The sequence below is a fragment of the Gopherus evgoodei genome, chromosome 1, assembly GCF_007399415.2.
Source record: "Gopherus evgoodei ecotype Sinaloan lineage chromosome 1, rGopEvg1_v1.p, whole genome shotgun sequence".
Taxonomy (NCBI): domain Eukaryota; kingdom Metazoa; phylum Chordata; order Testudines; family Testudinidae; genus Gopherus; species Gopherus evgoodei.
This window is the reverse complement of record NC_044322.1, coordinates 265,864,507-265,889,960: the sequence shown is the minus strand read 5'-3', so window position 1 is coordinate 265,889,960 and position 25,454 is coordinate 265,864,507. Positions and strand designations below refer to the sequence as shown.

The following is a 25,454-nucleotide window of genomic DNA, read 5'->3' as shown; positions in this document are numbered from 1 at the left end:
AAAATTGTGATCTCCTCCAGTCCCTACCTCCTGCCAGAAAGAGCTTGGCATTCTGTATGTGATTGATCCTAGAATACAACAGCATCCGGGCACTGCTAAGAGATGAAGGCCCTTGGGTGGGTGTAAAGGGAAACTGGGGATGAAAAGAGTATTCCTGCCCCACCCCATTATTTAGGATCAACCACAAGCTGGAATCCTTGGACATCCTAGCACAAAGACAGCTTCAGGCTAGTGCCCCCATTGGAGCTAACCTCTACAAAGAAGGGAAAGGAGGGGCAGTGAGAAGATGGGGATCATGGCTAAGAGCTGGTTAGAAAATGTTGGCTTTTCCCCCCCCCCTACAGAAAACTTTCATTTTTCAGAGTAAATTTGAAAACCAAAATGTTTTGACTTGGAACTCCTGCTGCGGTGCCTCATGTTCCCATTCTCCTCTACAGGGTGGGCTCCCGTGGTTGGACTACAACTCCCATGATGCACCATGATCTCCTCTCTTGGACATGGGAGGTAGTGCATCATGGGAGTCTGTGACCATAACGAATGTACTCCAGCCAGGGAGCCCAACCCATAGAGAAGAATGGACACATGAAGCAACCAAACTACAACTCCTACAAGGCACAGTGGCAGCATTACCAAATCAGAATATTATGGTTATCAGTCAAAATTTATCCATTTTCAAGAGCTTGGTTTTTTGAAAGAATTTCAAAATATTCTGTGGAAAGCAGAAACATTTTGTGAAAAATTTTGTTTTTGTCAAAAAACCAAGTTTCTGTTGAAAAACAGTTTCAATGGGAAAATTTCAACCAGCCTTCCTACCCAGCAGAGTACTACAGCCTTGTAAGGCATGGCCCCTAGGACTTCAGGGAGATACACTGCCTCCTGGATCTTCCCTTAGGGGACTGGGGCTAACTCATCTTCACAAGCTGTGTTGTTCGGTTAGTCAATTTCAGGCCCTCACACTGCTAGGAAAAGTTTCTAAAGGAGACCCACTTGATTATACTCTGTTCAGTGCAACATACAGTACATCCAGCTTCCTCATCCTCCAACCTAGCATCTTGGATTGTCCAGGGCCTACTGGGGAACCTTAAGATTTCCAGAAGCTGTGACTGGTCCTTCACTTTAACTGAAATGGGAAGGGGAGAGAGGAGTGGAAGAAAATAGATCAACAGCACCTGCTGAATTGGCCAGAACACTGGAATACTTTGAGCAACCTCCCTCAGAAATTTGTTTTAAAATACATGAAACTTGGCAGCACAGTAATAGGACACCCATCTCCTCCTCTTCCTCTCTTTGTTAAGTTTCAATTTATAATTATTCTCCTACTTGATGTCAGATATTTCAGGCCTTTCCTATTGCTCTTGTTGCTTCCAGACATATGAAAATTATTTTCCTAATAGTTAATGCTTCTTGCCAGAAGCTCATAAGTGCTGTTATTTCTGAAGGAATTATAGATATTATAAAAATGTAGAGCGGGAAGGGACCTTGCGCTGAGGCAGGACTAACTAAATCTAGACCATCTTTGGGCAAAAATTTTAAAAGCACATAAGTGACTGAACAGCCTAAGTTCCACTGACTCTCAGTGAGATGTAAGCTCCTGAGTCACTATTGAAAATGGGACTTAGGCACCTAAACCACTTAGACATTTTTGAAAATGTTGTCCTTCATCTCCCATTTCTGTTTGTTGCCTGTTTTCTCTTTTCTCCTCCATGCCTTCATCTTTGATCTCAACTTCTATTCTTTTTTTACATGTTTCTACACCTACACCTCTCTTTGTCTTATCTTCTATTTTATCCACTGTCCTTGGTATCTCCCTCCTCCCCTTATCTTGTTCATACACCTAGCTGTAACTGTTCAGGCTTCAGCGTCCAGATTCTGATCCAGGGATGGATGGAATTAACTGCGATACCTAGAAATACATTTATGTGCTTAAAATAAAGCTGATTATTGTTCAAAAACTGATTGCTATCCATGGTGTACAGAATAGAGCTGGTCAAATGTTTTTCAAATTTTCAACAAAATTCATTGCAAATTTGTACAAACCTTTTTTGCTATTTTTTGACCAACTTAGAAAGTTGTTGACATTTTTTTGAAATATGAAATTTTGAGGAAACGGTTTTGTAAAACAAATCTGCATTTTTTAGCCAGTTCTACTACGAAACCTGGTTAATAACCCACTTAATGGACTATGTCCTGGACAGACCTAGAACATCACCAGCAGGAACAACAGGGAAGTTACAGAATGCTATCAGATTAGGTGAATGGGTGAAGGCCCTCCCAGAATGTTTCAAATAGTTTGTGTCTGCTCAATGCACCACCAGGAAACTGGATATATGGAGAGTTCTCTAGTGTCAGATTCTGATTCAGTAAAGTGTCTCTATTCATGATGGTTATTAAATACAGGCAAGGGGGTGTAAACATGTGCTTAGGTGCTGTACTGAATTTGGGTTTCAGATAGGATCCAATAGAGTGGCATATACCAGCCCCATGCCCATACTATGGAAGAGACTAGGTGTAGGGGGCAGTGAGAAGGTCGCAGGGGCCAATATTTGAATTTTTTTAAGATTCATATCTGAAAACTATCCCAAGACATCTAAAGACAATATGATATTAACATCCAGAGACAAAGGATGCACTAGATGATGTCAGTTCTTTCTTTGGTATTGCTGACAACTTCTCTTGCTGTACTGCATGGAACTCTGGTGATTTTAATTTGAATCTTATTTGAGATCTGAGACCAAACATACTCAAAAGTTGGAGGATGTTTAGATGTGGGGTTTTAGTTCAGGCTCATCTTTAGTTTAGGCTCTAGGCTGTAGCTTTCTTCTCCGCTCATTACCAGTAGCCATATTACAGTCAAACTCTGCTGGAACATCTCAGAGAGTTCACTTTTGTAAACAAAGAAAAGTCTCTTCATGGAGACATTTTCAGCACAGACTGGAGAAATGCACATATTCTGTAACAGGGCAGAATAATAATCCAAAATCAGTTTGGATTATACATAAACACCCATTTCTATTGGACAATAGAGGTTTCAATGAGTTTTGTGAATTTTCTTTGGGTCTTGAACCACAGAGCAGATGTTGACATACAATAATTCAGTGGCATCTCTTTCTCTCTTCTTTTACTTCTGCAACAAGATCTCCAATATCTTGACAGTAGTCAGAACTCTGCTTTCTGCTCTATATAGCATCTAAAGCTTATCTCAGGACTGATAGCTCCTTACTGGAGTTATCTCCTTAATGTCTCCTACTTCTGTCTGTAAACCACTCTAGTGGCTGGACATGAGTTTGCCTGGTTAAGAGCCTCATTCTTCCCAAAAACTGCAACATTTTTCCTCATCCAAAGGACCAAGTCCTCCGGCAGACCACTACTTTACTGATAGGTTTTGTGTCGCAAGCTTTGCTGGTTATAGTGGCTCTCTTACAAATTGTCCTTTAAACCGTGGTTGTTCTCTGAGTTCTCCTCATCCTTTTTAGTGATACTGCCGTCACTAGTGCTTCTTGTTCCTGGCCTGGTGAAGGGTTCATGCTGACTACCAGCATTCCCCCTCAGGGCTGGACACATGAATGATCTGTGCATTCTGATATTTCTGTCTCAGAAGCATGGAAATATCACTGGATTATGCATTTGCTAAAAGGGCGAGATAGTTAGAACCATAAAGGGAAATTAGGAGATCAACTCCCATTGAAAGTCAATGGGAGCTGGGTGCCTTGGAAATCTTCCCTCGATTGTCTCAGTACATTTGCTAAAAATTTACCGACTGTTCTTCCCATGATTTCACTTTCTGAGAAGTAATGTTATCTAGGACTTCTGCTCATCCACACACCCCCCCATCTTGCCTGATTTACTAGTTTTTGTTTCCATACTTTGTTCCAAAGTTGGAGTTTCTAAAAATATGTTTTTCTTTCTATGTTCAGCAGCAGCATTTCAGCATTTAAAGGGGAGCAGAGAATGCCAACCACAATCAGCCAGCCAGCAAAACCCTGACAGCAGTTCTGCCTTGCTGCAAACTTTCCATAGGATTGTTTGCCTCTGGATCCTGCTAGTGAGGTGGGCCAGAGTCCCAGAGGGACACAGGTCCAAGTTCTGACATTCTGCAGTGTGGATGCAAGTCAAGCCGTAGACCCGAGTCTGCCTCGTGCAGTGTGGATGTATTAGCACAGCTGTGACACTTGAGTCCAGCAATTGCAAACCCAGATTTACAATGCAGTGTGGACACTTAAGGATAGGCTTTAAACACCAAGTTCACAAATCCGGTTCCCACTGTCCCGGGCTTAGTGTGCAGTGTAGACAAACTCTAGGCAACGTGGGAACTTCTAGGACTGTTTCCTCATGCAGCAGCTCAATTTGTGTGAGGGCAAGGAAGGTCTTGTGGCTAAAGTACAAGAACAGGAGTAACCAAACCCATTTCTTTTCATGGCTCTATCCCTGTGATTCTGGGAAAATCACTTAGACCTCATTTTTAATGAGTGGTCACTGATCTTGGGTACTTCAACTTCTAGATGCCCAACTTTAGACAGCCTGGGCCTGACTTTCAGAGGTGTAGAGCACTCTGCAGCTCCCCAGGGTGAAAATTTGGCTGCATGCCTCTCTGTGCCTCAGTTTCTCCATATGTAAAACAAAGATAAGTTTGACCTATCTCGCAGGGGGATAATGAGGCTCAATTCATTGATGACTGAAATTACAGGATGGATGGAACTATTTATAGAAGTGCGAAGTGTGGCTACTCTTAAATATAAATTGTCACTCAAGTACAATACACCAAAAATTATGATATGCATCATATGGGACGTAACATTTTATATCAACGAAGAAATTTTTAGTGACTTCTGTCTCCTAGTTACTTATTTTACCTTTATTTTTCCCCACCACACTTGTTAAGGAAATGTTTGGGGCCAGCTTGTGGTATTTAGCAAAAGAGGCATAATCCCTCCCTGAGCTCACAGCACACAGGGGAGGGCATGTTCCTTTGGATAAATCATACTCCCTTCTCTGCAGCTGCCTGACTCTACAAATTTGGGGGCCAGGATCTGAACCATAGGCCTGCTCCTTCCTCACCCCTCTATGTATGGATTTCCATCCCTGGGTGTGCATGGAGGGAACAGTCTCTGCCCTGGCCCTTGTATGGAGTATGCAAGTCGGGTGGGAGGCTCCCTGAACCAACACCTTTCCCCACAGCTCTCTCACGCCATGACCAAGGACAACTTAGCTCTATAGGATCTTTCTCCTGGAAAGCTTCTAATGGTTCATTGTTTTCTTCCAATATTCTTATGTTCTTTTATTTTCTGTTTTACTGAAACTTTCCTGGGTTTTACAAAAGCCATTATTCAGTCTTTGCTGATTTTCACCCACATTTTGGAAATGCCAGATCTCTCCAGACCCAGCTCCCTTCTCCAGAAGGAGAGATGGTGGCTCGGCAGCCTGGACCATCATTCTCTCCTTCTGGAGTGGGAAGCCAGGGCAGAACTGCCAGAATGAGCTGCTGGTGTACATTCCATTGTCCGTTCCATGCCCACTACGTACACGTTACTAGCTTTACAGACAGAACAGACAGCTGTCAGATTCAAAGCAGATAAAAGTTAGAGAACTACTTTTCTTGCTAAAATGGATTGAAAACGAAAAGCTGTATCTGAGTATATTTCAGAACAAAAGGGTCTTTCCTGAAAGTTTAAAAAGATACAAAACAGAAGAGAGTGAGATCTACTCTATCTGACATTTATTCTGGAAAACTCCAAAGATTTTGTTTTTGCACTGATTTTTTAACTTTTGTAATAAACACTAATAAATTCCCAAGAAATTTTAAACAAAATGAACACTGAAAACAAAGGGCCTTAGACATACTGTACATGTTCTAGCCTTCTTTCTGCAAAGGAGCTGTTCACAAGAGACCATTTGGACAAGGCCCTGGCAATAATTCTTGCCATTGGCAGACATCTTGTAAGTCTTTGCAGTGCCACACAATGATTCACTGTACAGTTAAGAATATGAAATGATACGTGCGTATATATCACAGAATCATAGAATATCAGGGTCAGAAGGGAACTCAGGAGGTCATCTAGTCCAACCCCCTGCTCAAAGCAGGACCAATCCCCAACATATAGTGTGAAGGCAAGTTGGATAACATGGAATTTCTATCTTACTGTTTTTTTTCTGCTTTTCAGTTGTTTCTCCTCTCCCCCACAGCAGTTTGGCTTTAAAGTGAACCCAAAGCAGAACAAGCTGGCTCTGCTTTGCTACAATGCCTCCTACAAGACAGAGACTCCTGAAGACCTATTCTGATATGTCAGAGGGGTATAATTCTGTCTAAATAAATTATTTTAAAGCTGCCCACGTGAAAACCACTGGCTTTGACTGTAGTCACCCAAGAAAACAACAATTTATCGTATCCCTCATCCCAGATTAAAGTTCCTAAATAATCTCTGTAAAGGTCACAGCCCAATTAGTTTTATTTCATCTTTCAAACAGAATAGCAACTTGCTGTCCGGTGTTGGATAAATATGCATTAGGCCTGTTGAGGGGTCCACACATTACAGGATTTAAAATAATTTCCTCAAAGCTATGTCCAGAATCCTCCACAGATATCTATCCAGCATAAACTAATTTCGAAGCTGAAATTCATAGGAGCTAGGGGAAGGATGATCTCAATAACAGGCCCTCGCCCTGGAATTCATTCCTACAGGAATATAAATTTGAGCCCAAGCCCTGGCCACTTTTGGAGCGGAATGTAAGAAACATCTGTGTCTAGGTCTCAGACTAACTGCTAGTTCCACAATCTTTTCGTATTCAGTGAGTAGGTCAAAACCTCTGCCTTTTAACATTAACTAAATTGCTGCTGCAGATTATATGCTGCCTACACTGGTGTTCAGGAGGTAGGTGGGAAATGTTATTCACTCTCATGCTAAACAAGCAACAGAGGCTTTATCAGTGTGTATCATAATACATCATTAAAATAATAAGCAAATAGTTTTGATCTCAGACTCTTGCTGCTTCTCAATTTGGCCACTTAAATACTTGCTTCTTGTCAGTAATAGATTATGCTTGATTGGGGCTTTTTGGGAGAGGACTTGGTTGTGTTTTGAAGTCAATGGGAGCAGCAGGGGAGCTAATTTTGGCTGAATCGAGTTGGAAAAGAAAATATCCAGCCTTCATTGGGGGAAGATATTTCCACTTTCCCTGGACACCTGCCCCAGCTCTATTTTAGCTGAATACTTGTATGTACCTCACTAAAAGCTCAGATGTCTGGTCAGAAAAGGTCAGATTGAAGGAATGATATTGGAGGGGGGGTGGCACCGGACATTAGGCCACCAAGATAGTGGAAGGTTTTTTTCCATTGGTTTTCAAAGGTGAAGAAATAGATATTCTCTGACCTAAATAGGTTGTGGAGTTGTGTAAGTCCCCACAAAACTTCCACATGGGGGGCAAAAAGGCTTGTAAGAGGATATCTGGATCTGAAAACTGGCTCAAGAAATCCAAAGCAAATATGAATATTAGCCTGGTTGTATGCCCCTAGAAAGCAAACTAGAGAGAGAGAGATACTAACCTTGGTTGACTCAGCTATCAACATCTTTTGCTGTACTACACTGACCCTTGTGACTTTAATTTTACCACTAGGCTTTAGCTTCTGTTGTCTCTCCACCTCACTGTTAGTGTCAGTATTAAGCTGTCCTAGCAATAGATGTATATAGCTGTCTTTTTCTTTTTTTTTTTTAAACTCATACATCTGCACTTGCAAACCAAGAAACAAATACAGAAAATCTCACACAATGTAATGAGTTTCAGGAGAGCTTTGTAATATTGTAGGGATTTTGGGGTGTGTGTGGAGGTTGTGTTAATTTCTTCAAACTCCACAATTTCTCATACCTTACTTGCTTTCAGTATCTCAAACATCAAAGGCAACCCATGTGTGATGAGCTCCTCAGTGTACTCTTCCTCCTGAATGGATTTAAATTCCTTTAACAAGCACTGGATGAGAGGCCTTCTGTGCTGCTGAAAGGAAGTTCGCAAAGACTCCAACCATGTATGTAGCGTCCATGGAACTCCTGTACAAAAAGATGAATTTTAAAGGTGTGTGTATATTCCAGACCATCACAGAATGAGGCGTAGTTAATTTATTCTTTAATTGTGTGATTTTAGGGCTTGTGAATGGTGCCAAATTGAAAGCCCTAGAAATTGACCACCTATTTACTCTACAAGTGCTGCCCATCAATATGCCTCAATCCTAATATGCCGGGACACACCTCCGAGTTTAAGAAGGTAGTCCAGTCCCAGGTTCAATTCCCTGCTCTGCCACAGATTTCCTGTGTGACCTCAGGCAAGTCACTTAGTCTCATTGTGCCTCAGTTCCCCATCTATAAAATGGGGATAACAGCATTTCCCCACCTCACAGCAGGTGATGGAAGGATAAATTTATTACAGAATGTGAAGTACTTTGAGACCTACTAATCACAGGTGCTGACTTTTGGTTTTGCCAATGGGTGCTTTGTACCTTCTGGTTTCACTGCGCACCATGTAAGTACTCCTGCCACCGACTGGTGGCTCATGGGTGCTGAGTACCCCCTATTTTTTTTCAGTGCTTGAACCCCCAGAGCATCCTCAGAGTCAGTGCCTATGCTACTGATGAAAAGTGCTATATAACAACTAAGTAATATTATTTAGCCTCACTGCCAAGCCAATTAGTGTACACTGCAGTGGTGATCTGTGATGTGGACCTCATCTGGGAACTAGATTTATGCCACCACACTCCTTTGCAGTGGGCTACCAAAGAGACACGAGATAGTAAAAACATTTAGTCACTGCCAACTTTGGCTGGATTTGAACCAGTGACCTGGAAAGGAAAGTATTTATATCCCCCTCATCATTCCTCCAAGCCATGCATCCTCACTTGTGTTGATACAGCATCAGGTGGGTAAGAAGATCCCGTTTTTACACAGTTACTTCTCAGAGCAGAAGTGCACTTTAAGAAAGTAAAGAAAATTGCTACCACACACTAAATAGTAAAACATGCAGTAGTAGAAGACAGATAAATTAGTCCAAATCATAGTCATCAGGGAATGGATTGTAGACCAGCCTACGTGCCTGCATGATGGCCATTATCTTGGCTGACACCAGAGATTAAATTGGTGACTTCCAGAATTAAACGCATAAACTGCTACAGCTTGAACTAAACAGTCAAGCCTCTTTAACTAAGAAGCTGTAACAACTCGTATCCTCGGGGGAATGGCACAGTGTGGGACCTGTAACACACACTCACTAATGGGCTACATTTTCAGAAGAGTGCGAGGGGATATATACCCCTCCTCTCTCCTGTCCACACCCCGGATCTTGGGTTCTCATAGGTGCTGCATACTTACTACTCCCCTCCACCCTAACAAGAGGGCAGGCTCTCGAGTCCCAACCTCTCCTCTTCCACTGCCATGAGATCCTTTCACTTAGTAGGAGGTGCTTTGCTAGACCAATTGTACAACCATTCCATCCCTTTGCCTTTATGCAAACCTGTTATAGGTTGTAACTCAGAGTGGAAATCATGATCCATGTGACAGGATTCCAAGACTCACTGTTCTTGGATATGGTGCTCAGAAGCATGTTTGGTAGCAGAAGTCTTCTGGTCTCTCACTGAGCACTGATTAACATATGTGGTAAAACAGTCAACAACCGGAACAAAATGGTTCCTTGAGCACAGACTGACTGGCCCTGGAGAGGGTGTTTGAAAGGGCCGCAAAGCTATGCGATTAGTGTGCTGAGCAAATTCACTGCCTTTCTCCCCCGGCAGGGTCGCAAGCAGTAAAAGGGGGAAGGTTCTGTGACAGTTGGGAGGTTGGTGCTGTGAGAAGCGTGGTGTTTGGAAGCAGACGGGTGGTTGTGAGAGCTGGTGCATGAAGAGTTGGAATGGCTGCCCAGAGCTGATGTTTTAGATGGACACCTAACTAAGCAGAGGTGAAGAAACCTGCTGATGGGAGCTGGCCCTAGCAAATCATCCTCTCTTTTGAGCGAGTCATCAGACTGCTTACTGGGAACCACCACGTGCCAGAGCCTACAAAGCTGAGCAACTGAAGCATTTTTAACGAATAAGTCATACTGTGCCTGGCGTTCTACCAGGAACTGGGGCTGAAAAGGCCTGGTGTATCAGCTCTCCAGCACCTCCGTGTGAGGGGGTGACTACAGCTGCAAGTAGGTCATACCCTGTGACTTACACCCAACTGCCTGATGTGCATCTGAAAAATGTTGTTTGAATACGCCAAATTGGAGTAGATGGCTGATGCTCCGATTCCGTTCACGACAGAACATAACAGAAAGAAACCTGTCTATATGTGTACGAGATTGACCACATTTTGTGATGTGTGGCATACATGATTGTGAAGAAAAAAGGAACGCACATGCCATGCAGGGAAGATTATCTTAGTCAGTTGTGGCTCCTCGGCATTAAAACAAAACTGACTCAATGGACCCTTCAAGAGTTACAGCTTTACACCCAGTTTGCACTGACTTACTCACCTCCCCCATTCTTCATTCCCACACATGTGAAAGACCCCCAATTAGTGCTTTCATAAAAATTCAGGAACATTTAAATGCGGTCAGTTTGAGTGACAGGCATCGCTCCCACCAAAACATACATGACAGTTGTCTCTCATGGGAGGTAAAGTGCAGACGACATCAAAACTGACCTATGCTCCTTATGTCAATAGTGACATCCACATATCCATGCTCGGCGCTGTGGTACATGGCTTCTTTCAGTGCTTTCAGTTTGGCCTTGCTATTGCGGCTGGCGCACAAAGGGGCTGGTGCAGCATCTGCCAAGTCAGTTCCCTCAGCCAGTATTTCCTCCAGGGACAGAATATCACTCTTCTCTTTCTCTGGCTGAGCAAGCAGCTTACGAAACACATTCCTGTCAGCCACAAAGCAAGAGAGAGAAAAAATCAGAGTTAGCTACTGTGTTTTCCTTCTGCCTGGGATATTTTCTGTAACATGGCAGGTTTGGAAACCTACTCAGAAAGCCAATCAGGCATTATTTTAAGAAATGTTCATTCACATAGTGCTCAGTTCCTGCAGCCCTCATGCAGGCAATAGTCCTATCAGTTCAGGAGTTATGCTTGTATCACAGCTGCAGGACTGGTTCCATTGTTCTAACGACTGGCAGGAACATCATACAAATGCCATGTGTACAGCAGAAACTTAAAACAGAAACTTATGATCAAGCAGTGACTGTTAAATGATTAAAAGCCTGTGTGGAAAACCTTGGCAGAATCTATCCCACACTACGGGGAAATGGAGTTGTCTTTAGAAACACTTTAGTGCCTTTCACAAAGGATGCATTTAGTAGCAAATAATTGATAGAGATGAAACTTGAAAAGGGAGCTGTCTAAAACCACTGAAAACACCATCACTCTCAATTAACAGTCAAAGCAGTCTCAGTAAAGCTGGAGCTACTAATCATTCAACTACATCTGGCAGGGCAGGTTCAAGCAAAGTGGGACCCCAGCTGCAAAGCCATTTATTTGGGCCCTGAGCTGCAAGGCCCCAAACTCAGCAGTAGGCATGATACTCCATCCCACTGGGTTTGGAGCAGTATAACTCCACTGACTTCAGCAGAGCTACTCTTGGTTTACGGTGTTGTGAGAGGAGAATCGGGCCCAGCATGCAATTTCTCCCCAACTTCCCACCTGCCTCATGCACTTACGATCAGGTAGCGGCATATATTCAGTTCCAGGGGTAGGGGCAGCGCTTAATTTGTAATGATAGAGGTGCCAAGGCTCAAACCATTTTTTTTACTTTCGTAACTGATGTGGCAAATCCAGAGGTGCCAGGGCAGTGAACTGCAAGTCCTGGCACAAATTAAGCACTGAGTAGAGGGGTACGTGGCAATACGTGTGTGTGAGAGAATAAGCAGGGTGTCCTGGATAACAGGGATGTCTAGCATGGGCTGCGGGTATCGAAGGCCAGGGGAGGCTAAGCCTCCCCTAACCCAGGCTATGGCCCTGCTCATGCTCCGCCCTGAGGCCCCGCCCTTATTCCCCCTCTCCCCTGAAGCCGGCAGGGACTCAGCTCCATCTGGCGGCCTGGAGCTCGGTTCGGTGGCCAGGGGCAGCTCAGGCTAGTACTCGGGCCAGCTGGCGGCCTGGGGCAGCTTGGGCCAGCCTGGGGGTCTGGCCAGCCGGCGCAGCTGGGGCAGCTCAGGCTAGCTGGCATGGTTGGGGTGGGCCAACCAAGGCTCTTCTGGCCAGAGTGGGAGGGCGCTCAGGGCTCCATCGGGTGGGGGGCTAGCCTCCCCAAATGAGGCGGTTCACCTGTCGCCCATGATGTCTAGAGGTATGTGTGGGTAGAGGAATAGTGGAGGGAACTTTCCTGTAAAACTAGTTCGGGGAGTGGGGAGAGTATGAATCTGTGATGTGCCTCAGCTGGTGCATAATAATGGGGAAAAAGCCTTGATTTCCACAGGGAGCGCTGCTCTGCAGCGCTCTCTGACAGCATGACATATCTCCCACTCCACACCATTAGGCACTGCATGAACATTTTAACAAACTCCTCCCCCCTCACCCCGCCCCTGCAGGGGGCCGCTCTTTGGCTGCAGATGGGCAGCATTGTCTGAACCAGCCCTGACAGCTACATAGCATACCATTAGGCTGTTAGCTCTTTTCTCTAAGCAAACATAATGTAGATACTGTCTCTAACCTGCATCTACGTTCCTCTGGAAGGCTACAAGTAGAAAAGTTGAATGTGAAGGTCCTAATACTAATCCATAATATTGTAATTAGTACCTCGATTTTGTACAAATAACTGTTCACACATATCAGTTATTCATTTAATTTATTTTTTAATCTATAACATGCCCCCAACACGCTGTCTCTGGACATATACATAACATTAACACAAACAAAAATATCAGCACTTACAAAAAAACCCACCTTTGTTTAATGACAGTTATGGCTGCTGCAGAAAACACACACCACACCCAAAACCTTTAGAAATACATAAATATATTCAGGGAAGTCTCCAGCACTCACTGGCACTTCAGCATTGACGAAAACTTTGTAAACAACAAACTGCAACACTTCAGAAGGCATTCACTTCCATTTCCACATACCGAAAAAGCAATGTGCACCTCAAACTGATCAAACTCACACGCTAACAGAAATCCCTAAATCCAATCTCAAATCTCCTATACCAAAAAAGGGGCACATCTGACCATCACACAGTCCACACGTGTGCAGCAGGATTCTACTTTAACACTGAGGATCATACATCCGTCCACCCACATCAGCCTCCCAGGCAAACCATAATCACTTGACCCATGCAACTAGACCCATTCCCACTCTACCTGTGTCCATGTGCAGCAGCCTGACTGAAAGAGTTCATGTCACCTTGTGGAGTCATGGAAATTCCATTTCTGTACATTGTTCCTATCATCGGGTCAGCACCTCGCTCCAACAGCAAAGTCACCAGTTCAAAATTTCCTGCACGCCAAGAGAGATTTTAATTTTTTTAAAGTCCAATATTTTTGCAACTAAGTCACATTTCCCAATTGAAGAGTTTATTCCAGCAGGAGGAGAGGCCTTACCTGCAGCTGCTGCCAGTTGCAAAGGAGTTTCCGAGTAATTTTCCTCTCCATGCTCTAAAGAACCTTCTACCTTTGCTCCAGCATCGAGTAATAGCTATAAAGAAAATAGACCATTTATAGTTGTCAGTGACATTGCAGAATTCAGAGTTTATGAATAGTGAGGAACTGGAGTCTAATATTTCTCATTATTCACACATCAGATGCAGTGAAGACAAGTGACATGCACATTTTTCTTCTATTATTCAATTAGTTCTTCTTCACTCATGACACACTGTCAGACTCCTAGAGTGTTAGTGAACATTCCAAAGCCAAACAAGTATTATCCAATGTCCCTGATTTGGGCATAAGATCAGCGGTGTGAAATAATGCACTAGATTTAGGCACTCTAACTTGGCCCAACCAACAGTCTCACTGACAACTTGCCTGGAGCCCCACAGAGAAACGCATTTTTAATAAAATGGATGAGATTTCAGTTGTCTCCATCTTTAATAGAGAGATGTTTCCAGAAGAGAGAAGAGGGTTTCAGGAACAAGTTGTAGCAATGCATGCTGGAACCTGCAGTCTCCTGGGGTACATTTCTATTTCATTATTATTATTAAAGATGATGGTGGCCATTGACAGCACTACAGAATCTGAGGGCACACATTCAACCTGCCTTTGGCCATCCCTACCCTAGATCTCCTTTGTCTGGTGATTCATTAATTGTGCCATGTTGACACAATTACTTTGAAAAATAATCTATCTCAACTCTTGAGATGCCATACCACAGAGCCAACATATTCACATTATTTCATGCCTGGATAAAGTGATTGAGTACTCCTCTGACTAGGGAACAGATCAGAGTTTTGTTTTTTTTCAGAAATAATATTTGCATTTATCAGAGTATTATAATACATGTGATAAGAAAGTGTAATGAATGAACAAACAAACACATACAACGAATGGACAGGAAGGAGTACGAGGAGTTGACAGACTTTCTTTGATGCAACTGTACTTTAAAATTGTCCTATTTAAACCTCATATTGGTTAAGATTTGCGTGCAGAGATCACTATACAGTATCAGTAAATGATAGAAGTAACCAATATGAATATGAGAGGGGTACCAGTCTTGAGATGGATGCAGATTATAACCCAACTGGATAAATAAAAAGTGAGATGCAGGTAGGGAAATACAGTAATACCTGAACTACGGGAATATGTCCATGCAACACAGCAAATGTCAGAGCTGTCCAATGGCGGGTCTCGGGGTGGACGGATGGATATTTATGAGCAGTACTGACAACCTATAAACAAATTAAAGTTATTTTATTTTAAAATGGCCTTCAAAGAGCTTTAAATAATAAAACTCAACCTGCCTGAAAGATGGGCACACGGGTGTAAGTGATAGAAAAAAAACCCAGAAAGAGCACTTTATAAAATGGTTGGTTCTATATATTTTTTCTAGCAGAGTTTTTACTTATGAAGAATTTACTTCTACTAGAATTTTTCATGCTGTTTACTGAGAGATTGATTAAAGCTCATAGCAAATAAAGTCTCTTTTCCAACTGCTGTTGCTCCCTCTAAATCACTGCCCCTCAGCAACTTTTAGAGTCAAAATTTGCACGAGTGCTTATACCAACGCTCACTGAGGAGGTGGAGATGGGAGGGGGGCTCTGTCACGATAGCTACATTTAAGGACATTTCCTATTGACTTCAGTGGGCTTTGTATTATGCCCATTCATTCTCCCTGCTACTGGGATTGCTTCACAGCATTCTGAGTTTCTCAAAAATCCTGGAATGAAAACCTGACTCTACTGAAATCAATGGGAGTTTTGCCACTGACTTCAATGGGGCCAGGATTTCACCCCTGATCTCAAGTTTCAAGACACGTAACCCATGTTGCTGCTCCTTGGCTGAAGGCAGACTATTTAAAATGGATGGAGCCTAGCACCATTTAGAAGATATTTTAAAAAAATCTGTTTACTACTTTCTCCCCTTCTAGTTAAATCTAAAGGTGTGCTGGGCCCAAAATAACTAAACACTGTTTTCTTTAAACAAAAAACCTTTCATTTTCACACCAGCCCTTCCTCCCACTAAGCATCAATATCTAAAGCCTCTAATCTTGACCTCGGGCAACTGATGTAATTGCTCTGTTCTTCAGTTTCCCCATCTTTAATATGATGTAACTCACAGGGATAGTAACATTTAATGAAAGGTTATAAAGCACTTTGAGATCCTTGGATGGAGCATGATACTGAAGTGCAAAGTATTAATTAATTAATATTATTATTAGATAGCACTGGTAGAAGAACTGAAGCTGGACTGAACAAACCATTGGCCAGCCACCCGGTGAAAGGCAGGGAGTTTTACATTCACCATCTTATGTCCATAAGGTAGCAGGGCCCATTAGCTCAGTGTCAGATGCTTGACTGCATTAGCAGCCAACATGGCCAAGCTTCTGACATAGCGTCCTGCTAGCCATCCCCAGGGTTAACATTGAGCGAGGGCAGAGAGGGAGTAGCTGGTGTGGCAATCCCGGTTTGCCAGCTGAGGAGAGCTGCATGAGACAGTTGGCTGTGTCATCCACTCCTGCCAAAGAGAAACCTTGAGTTCCTGAAATCACTTTGCTCTGCTCTGCACACACAGAGCTCTAAGCCCAGAAGAAATGTGCTGAAGTCTAAACTTAGGCCTGTGACTTCTTCGAACCTGGAAGCATTGGGTAATGAATGGGGTCCCAGCAGTAGAGGGAGTGAATGAATAGGCTTGGTTCAGGATAAACTAGTCCCCAAATGTAACCATGTACCAGCTAATTACGTCCCATCTCATGTGGATTGGTATTGGCACAGGAAAGCTCAGGGAACTCTCAGTGGCATATACTGAGGAAACGTAAGTATTAACATTTTATTTTATTTCATTTTTTACATTTGAATTCTTTTTAGTTAATTTAGTGCTTGTGAATAGAGTGAGATTGACAACCCTGGAGACTGAAGTCCTCTAATTTTCTACAAAACAAGTACATCATAGGCAAGCACCCCTCTAGGGATTAGAGCAGAGGAGTCTACAAATTTAGACTCGTGCTACCCTCATTCTACAGCAGAGTTCTCACTGAAAAAAAAGAGTAAAATATGCCCTTATGTAGACACTAAGGCTGAGATTTTCTAGAACATCCTCTACATTTGGGTGCCTTTATTTTTTTTGAAGATACCTAGGTTAGGCTTTTCAAAAGCACTTACCATTGGGTTAACTCTGCTCCCATTGACTTCAGTGAGAGTTTTACCATTGGGGGTTGAGTTAGGTCTACAATGAGTGCCCCTCTAAGGCCTGATATTGACATTTGGTAAATACAGCCACACCTCTTACTGACTTCAATGTGAGTTTTAGGTACTCAGCATATCAGGAATCAGTCCCTGTAGTCTAAACTTGGGGGGGCATTCGACAGCGGAAACACTCTGAATTAGAGGTCACTTTTGAAAATTTGGCCCAAAACTTCTATTTAGCAAAGCAAAGTGGAGAAAAAAATATACAGGGCAATTTCAAGGACACTTATTTCACCCTTTGTTTATTGGGCCTATCTTCATGTAATCACCCAATTTGCACACATTACTGTGGTAACTGTATATACAAATTAGCTGTATAACTGCACACCTTAATTATTTGAATATCCTGCTATAGAAGCATCATGATTCGATTTTAGGGAGAACTTTCCTTTGAGATCAACCAGGGAAGCTATTGGTTCAGGTTGTCTTCAGACTCAGGAACACAATACTGCTTAAATTTACACCTAGTCTAAGTTTAGAAGGTTATTTACACAGCCACAAGGACTGAACTCCCTTGTTATCTGTAATGAAAGATTGCATTCTACAGAATCTGAATTCGTTAACAGGGGCCAGAAAATAAGAGATCAACTCAGAAGTCCAGGTGTTTGACACCCTAGGTTGCAGGACAGGTCAGTCTCCATGCATGTCAAATCTTTGGCCTCTTTACTGTGACTGCTATGAAGGGGGATAATTTTGCCAACTGATGGTTAATTTTTTTTGCGTTTTTTTTTGTTCCACTAGAAACTGAACTGAGCTGAAATCAACAATTGATTTCACATAAGCCACTGAACAGCAATCAGATAGTAATGACTGTCAGTCACTATTAACCTGAGTGGATTCAAAGTGGTGACTTACAGTTGAAAAATTGTGTCCTGCCCCTAAGTCCCCAAACCATCCATTGTCCTTCCAATTACATTACAATAAACAAACAAAGTAAAATGTCTCACTGAAAGTAGCAATTACACTTTAATGACAGCTTTCCTAACTCCAAACAGAATGGATGGAACACAGATAAGTGAATCAGACAGTTTAATTTATTCATGACCTCAACAAACTGAAATGATAAGTATTTGCAAAAATAAACAATAATTCATGTATTTTAAATGGCTCTTTAAAAACTTACATACCCGCATTTCATGGAGTGGCATAACAATCTGTTTGGTGGACAGAGTGTATGTTTGTTACATACATTCACCAAGAGATATTTACATGTTGGAAGCCCCCTTCGTCCACCAGCTTTCATCATAGCCATTTTATAAAACACAACAATGTACCTTATACTACTCGTGTGCTGTTGGCAGTAGATGGACATCTCAATATATAAAAGTTCTCAAACTTGGGCAGGGGCATTTGAACAGTGTGCCATCTCGACCTCTCCATTTTAACTCATCTGCGATTCAGGAAGTCCAATCCTTTTCATTAGAATTGTGACTCCTGAAACAGCAGCTTACAGTTAAAGTTCGGGGGCTACATTTTATGCTAATTTACACTGTGCAATTCCAGTGAAATCAATACTATTACATTGGGCTTAAATCACTGACAAACTGACCCTTTAAGTGCAATGGATCCCAATACTGAGCTGCCCTGATAAATGCTGTGATCATTTCAATATTCATTTCAAATCTTAATGCCTTTGGTAACAGAATTTTATTTTTAAATGCCTTTGGGTTTTCCTCCTCTGCTATAATTGTAATGGGCTGTCTGAGATATAAACAAATAAATCAATCAAAGTTGTAATCATAATAAAATGTCCTCACCTCAACATTCAAATCTGCTCCAGCATCTAGTAGCATCTGCACCATAGCCTCATCACCCCTGACACAAGCATACATCAGTGGAGTCATGCCCTATTCATTGTTTGGAATTAAAAAAAAAGAACAAACCAAAGGAATTGACAAATTTACAATAGCATCTTTTTCAAAAAAGAGTTAGTGCTTTAAATGTATATTGTCAAGATAAACACTAAATATTTAACAAAATCTTAGCTCTGTTACAAACCCTTTAATAGTATTAACAGCTGAACATTTTAAAAATCTATGTTACTGTCATCATGTATGTTGTTTCCTTTCTGCATTTTACTCAGCACAATGAAATCAGATGTGTCAGTTTCATTTCCTAGTTCTGGTTTACTAAATAAAGAACAATGTTGTCTTTGAGTTCCCAATAGTAGGGGAATGTTTAAATCCAAAGCAATAAGATTTCCAATGCAGTTAAAAAATAACAAATGAAAACATTTCCATTCATATTAAGGTTTTTGTAACTCTTGTTTTATAAAAAGTTGAGTCTATACTTCTTGACAATATCCCTTTAACAACATAATGAACTCCCTTTAGATAAGTTAGACTCCTGCTCTCTCTATTCACTGTCAGCCGTGTTAGCAGTTGGAAACCTAGAAGCTTTGTACACAGTCCTAAACAATGACTTAATTTTAAATGAAATGCCAGACAGCATTGTTTAAAGTTGCTAGCTCTAGGGATATGCTGCCCTATGTTGATGAAAACTAGGTTAGCTGACCCTTCACTACAGAAACTCTAGACTGCAATTTGTATTAGTCTGGAATATCCACTGCAGCTGATCAACATTTCCCTTAAGGTTAGTGTTATTTTGGCAATGGAAATAAGTCTAGATGAAATCATGATGGTATAATTAAATCTACCAAAATTACAACACAAAAAGCTATTAAATAAAAGCAGTGGAGGATCAATCAAGAGTGTGTTTGTTCCATGGGAAGCTTACCACTGGACCATGGTACCTCTGCTACATGTCTATTGTCTGTCTTATGGTCCCATGTCAATTTCCTGTCACATGATCACACGTTTTCCTTAACCTGTCCCTTGCTGTAGAGTGAAATTATTAACAGAGACAAATGAGGTAGACAGAATGAGCAGAAACTGAGCCACTGCACTGTTCTGTCTAGCAAGAGCTGAGCACCAGCATTTTTGCTGAAATAAACGTTATTCACATTTTCCTTGATGGGAAAAAGCCTCTTTTTCCAGGCTAAGGTTTGGTGGGTTTTGGGGGGCAGGTGTCTTTTAGTAAAAATAAAAATAAAATGTTGGGCCTGATGTGATGAGCATCTTCAGTGGCCACCGAAATCAGTGGGTATTTAGCAGGATCAAGTCCCTGATTTGCTGTTGAGAAATGTCTGCTTTTAAAAATATATAGTGTAGAAATGGGGGTCCTGACCCCATTACTCATGTTAATAACCCTGATTCTGTCTAGCAGCTGCACTAAAGTCAATGAGAGTACTTGGTGAGTACAGATCACATTCAAATAGGACTTGATCTTGATCCTATTGCAGACAACAGTAAAAGTCCCCTTGGACATCAGGTGTCTACGGTCAGGCCAATAGTAGGCTGTATGGGATCAGGCTCTATGTCTCACAAAAACTGTATGCAAACATTGAATTTTGATAACTGAGGATAATTTTTAGAACATAAATTAAAAAAACAATTAAAAAATAAATACTTAACACAAGGAGCAAATAAAAATTTGAAGTTAAAATTTTACAGAAAAGGATTGACAAAACAAATGTGGACCCGATCCTACAAGACATAGCACACACACAGACTGCTGCACCACGCTGCTGACTTGAATCAGGCTCTGTCTGAGCACAGAAGTCTGCCTGAACACTACAAGTGAAATCTAGACCCATTGACGCCAACTGGAGTTTTGCCACTGATTAAAATGGGACCAACATTTCACCCTACACATGGCAGGATGGGAGCCTAAAAGTTAATTTGAGATTCTGCTCAGCCCCCCTTCTGCGGTTCTTCTCACTGCTGTTTTTACATATGCCAGTCCTGGAGGTTTGCTCTGTAGCTCAGGCTTGATCTGTATCATTGCATGAGACCTCTCACTTCGTATGTGGGAGGAATGGATTTTTAATGAGCACATAATTAGTGCTCAACAAATAATGAATAACACATGCAATTAGCACACAGGGAATTTGTTTTTTGACAACATGAAAAAAGTTGTTCTTTCAATATTCAAATCACTGGTGGCTCAGTCCTGCAAGATGCAGACTCATTTGGCCTGATCTGGCAAAGCACTGAAGCACATGTTTAAGTCAAACGGGACATAAGCATCACTTTAAAGTTAAGCCCATGATTCGGTGCTTTGATGGATCAGGCCATATGGAGCAGCACTTTGCAGGACTGAATCCTTGGAGCACAGCAATTTTTCTAGAAAAAGTTTCAAGATGTAGAATTATTTAAAAGAATAATCATTTAAAAGTACTGTAACATACTAACCATGGAATGAACTCCATGATATAAAATCAACAGTAATACTTAGTACTTACAGAGTACTTCACACTTACAAAGCACTTTATCAACATTAACTAATTAATGTTATAGGTCAGTGTTCTATCAAACTAAAGCTATTAGAACTGGCACCCATCAGGGATCTTCTAGGTGTACCTAATTCTGCCTCAGGGTGGGGCGGTGGGCTAGATCATCTCTTGAGGTCCCTTCTAGCCTTACATGTCTCTGATTCTAATATTTTACATTTCTATAGCACTTCTCATCCCAAAGCACGTTACAATTATATTCATACAGCACGGGTCAAATGCAGCTATCGGTGGGGTGGAAGCTGGCTGCCCCCTGCCAAACAGTGTACTGCAGAACTGGAAGCAAAATGGGAACTTTTGGATAGGGACACCAGGATCTTTAATATTTTTGCAGAGAAGATGGGAACCTCAATTTTTAAGGTCTTATAACAAAGATCCACCCATAGTAAACTACATGGAACTCTACTTCAAAAGGATGAAGCATTGTCCATGGCTGCTAAAGTGTCAACATTTCCTGCTTGGGAATTGGGAACAACCTCATGAGCTTCACAATCCAAAGTTTCCAGCAATCCTTTGTATTTTCCATGTTATCTGTAAGTCACCACCCAAATGATAAGATGACTAAACAGTAATGAAATATGGAGATTTGTCTCCAGATCACCAGTTCAAACTGGGGCCTATTTCAATATGCACATGAACATTATGAACACTCACTTGCCAGGGGTTTAGTGGTCTATGTGAAATGTGTTGCGAACCTCAGACCAGTTTGTATTGGAAAGATGTCCACATCACAAAAACCAGCATCCTAATTGCCACTATTATGCCCAAGCCAAGGTCAACTCTGTATTCAGATCAACTCCAGGCAAGCCTATGACCTTTGGATAGTTTCTCCTGAATCAATGTAACTTAAAAATTTTAAGCTAACTCGTGCTCTATCTACCTCAACACTAAAGAAAGTAATCCATAATTCCTAAGGGCTCAGGCTTAGCCTGAATGTAAACCTGATGGAGTCTCAGTTCAATATCAAGTAACAGAGAAAAAGGATTAAGTTAAGACCATCTGTTTATGAAGTTAGAGTGTTGGAAGGTTGTTTTATTTAATAAACAGTCACAACTTCTGGCTTTTAAAGTTAAATTTTGTACCTGTTCACTCATGCTGTTAATTCCATCTGGCCCCAGCAAAGATATGGCCTGTTTAACTAGGTCTGTTCGGCCGCAGTTCAGCATTCGGAATCCCAGATCCTGCTTGAATTTAGCTTCTGTGGCTACCGCGTCCAGTTTTCGAGAAGCACAGAAGCAGTCGTCGATTCTGTGAATTGTGAGAAATAGCTACCTCAGAGGACAATCAGAGGACAGACATCATCATTTATGGCATCACTGTTTCACTTTACCGTTGAATGGCGCAGGTCCCCCCTCCTTGCACCACCACTCTCACACTGTTACCCTCTTGCCCTCTTGATATTCCTTTGAACCAGCTGCAGCACTGAAGTGCTGGATGTGAAATGCTAATGCAAGTTAATGCCTTTTATTGTTCATGTTGTTTACTTTAAGTCAATGGTGAAAAGTAGCTTTTAGTCCATCTTTTCTATTTTTTCCTACTTATGTTTGTTAGGTGAAACCAGGTATATTGTTCTCACTGCACATTAGTACTCCTCACCGGGGGAACAGTCCAAACCTTGTGATCCCTGCACAATTCCCATCAACTTCAGTGGGCTTTGGGTCTGGCCCAGACAGATGCTTAAACAAAAAGAATAAAGGATCATTCCAAAGGCTTCACAAATGATATGAATTCAGCTCGTCTAAAAGATAATCCCTTCCAGGGCAGAAGGTGGCAGCTTGAGAACAACCAGTGCTCAGCACACTGCACACCAGAAGAGGAGGACATAGTGTGACCAGATGTCCCAATTTTATAGGGACAATCCTGATTTTTGGGTCTTTTTCTTATATAGGCTCCTATTATTCTCTACCCCGTCTTGATTTTTCACATTTGCTATCTGGTCAACTTAGGAGGACAGCAATTTTGGCCAGGTAACCAGGACAAACTTCCCACCCTTACAAGCCGTGCCATGGAATCTTCAGTGTTCACACTGAGTAGTTAAGACATCAGTTTCTAGAGTCTTATTCAAAAGATCCTCAAGCAGCAAACTGTGGGGAGCTTAATGTATCTATTTCAGAAGGATGAAGGGCTGGGTCTATCCAGTCAGGATTTGAAGCTGCAGATCCAGAGAGGACAGGCATTTCAAATCGGATTCTTACACAACTCAACCTCCCAAACCGTTCCTCTCTGCTTAAAAGCCCCTAGCAGAGAAAAGAAAAATATAATATTCCTACTGGCTTCTGGATTCTATCTTTCCCACAAACGCTGCCACTCATATCATAACCTAGTCCCAGATTTGGACCTTGGTGTCCAAAATATGGGGGTTAGCATGAAAACCCCCAAGCTTAGTTACCAGCTTGGACCTGGTAAAGCTGCCACCACCCAAAAAATTAGAGTGTTTTGGGGCACTCTGGTCCCCCAAAAAACCTTCCCTGGGGACCCCAAGACCCAAATTCCTTGAGTCTCACAACAAAGGGGAATAAACCATTTCCCTTCCCTTCTCCCTTCCAGGTATTCCCTCCCTGGGTTCCTGGAGAGAGAAACAGAAGCAAACTCCGTGAATCTAAACACCCTCCCCGTTTCCAGCCTTGGAAAACAGAAGTACCGAGAGCTAATCTCTCTTCCCCCCTCACCCAGAGGGAATGCAAAGTCAGGCTAGTAAATCTAACACACAGAGATTTCCCCCTGACTTCTTCCTCCCACCAATTCCCTGGTGAGCACAGACTCAATTCCCTGGAGTTCCCCACTAAAGAAAAACTCCAACAGGTCTTAAAAAGAAAGCTTTATGTAAAAAGAAAGAAAAATACATAAAAATGGTCTCTCTGTATTAAGGTGACAAATACAGGGTCAATTGCTTAAAAGGAATATGAATAAACAGCCTTATTCAAAAAGAATACAATTCAAAACACTCCAGCAACTATACACATGTAACTACAAAAAAACAAACATATCTTTTTGTACTTACAACTGGGAAACAGAAGACTAGAAAGCAGGAAATAGAGAAATCCTTCCCATAGCCGAGAGGGAGATAGGCACAAGACCAAGAACAAAGGACTCACTCACAAACTTCCCTCCACCCAGATTTGAAAAAGTCTTGTTTCCTGATTGGTCCTCTGGTCAGGTGTTTCAGATTACTCCTTTCCAGGTGAAAGAGATGTTAACCCATAGCTATCTGTTTATGACAATCTTGTTAAGGAACAGACATATTTTTCTTTCATGCTGATGCATGTTTGGGAGGGGGTGTGGTGTTGAGTTCAATTTCTCAGTGCTCTGGCCTGTATTCTGCTGTACAGTTGTAAGGGACAGCACCACTTGAGTTCTAAAGCCTTCCACTAACAGCAAGTCAGTAAGGAATGGAGTAATTGGGAATGGAGAGTCTAAATAAGGATCAAAAGGGAAAATGCCAAATGTAGGTCTAGGAGTATTTTTATTCTAATAAATAGCAAATAAAAGTGATGATAAATCTTTGGCATCTACATAACAATTTTCATCATATAGAATATAGAATAATATAATAGAGAATATATACCTCTACATAATATAAAATTAGGGTTTCTGATTTTAGGTTTTAATTGATAAACACCAACACTCATCTCTCTTCCTCCCCAAAAAATTCAAACAGTGTTTTTACAATAAAAACCTCACCAAAAACAACAGAAATGGTTACTTGTATCTAAGGGCTTATCTACACAGAGCAGTAATGCTGACTATGGGGATGTGATTTCTAAAGCATACTAACGTGTTGCTCATTAATTGGTCTGTGTAGACCCTGCTCGTGCACACTAACGGTTCCCTAATGTGTTTTAACGTAGTGCTGTTTGAAACTGTACAACAGTAAAACACCTTAGAGAACATTACAAAGAGATTACTCATTACAGTACGTACAAAGAGAAAGCCCCATAAAACCCCCGATTTTAGGACATCTACATAGAACTAAAAAAAAGGATGCAGACAAAATAAGCACTGGACAGTTCCATCATTACTCTTTGGCACAAAGATGAAACTTTAGCACAACAATGAATTTGTAAGATTACATAAGATTACTGCACAGCACACAATCACAGATAATATCAAGTAATGGCAATAACAGATTCTCCTGGAATAATGTGCCTACAACACGGGTTAAAAAGCAAATTCATAATAATACTGTCTTTGCACAATAGTTTGAGCCAATTTTAAAAAGCACAAACATGCAGGAGTCAGGTCAATGACACTGAGAGAC

General features: G+C 41.7%; 1 protein-coding gene across 1 annotated transcript in view; it reads right to left on the bottom strand.

Annotated features, from left to right (window-relative positions):
* The window catches only part of BTBD11 (BTB domain containing 11), a 331,313-nt gene that overhangs the window by 24,478 nt on the left and 281,381 nt on the right, over positions 1-25,454 (bottom strand). Inside the window, 8 exon segments of the mRNA XM_030545135.1 lie at positions 7,858-8,036; positions 10,659-10,879; positions 12,664-12,687; positions 13,310-13,445; positions 13,550-13,643; positions 14,731-14,832; positions 18,603-18,692; positions 22,279-22,444. Coding sequence (XP_030400995.1) covers positions 7,858-8,036; positions 10,659-10,879; positions 12,664-12,687; positions 13,310-13,445; positions 13,550-13,643; positions 14,731-14,832; positions 18,603-18,692; positions 22,279-22,444 — 1,012 coding nt within the window.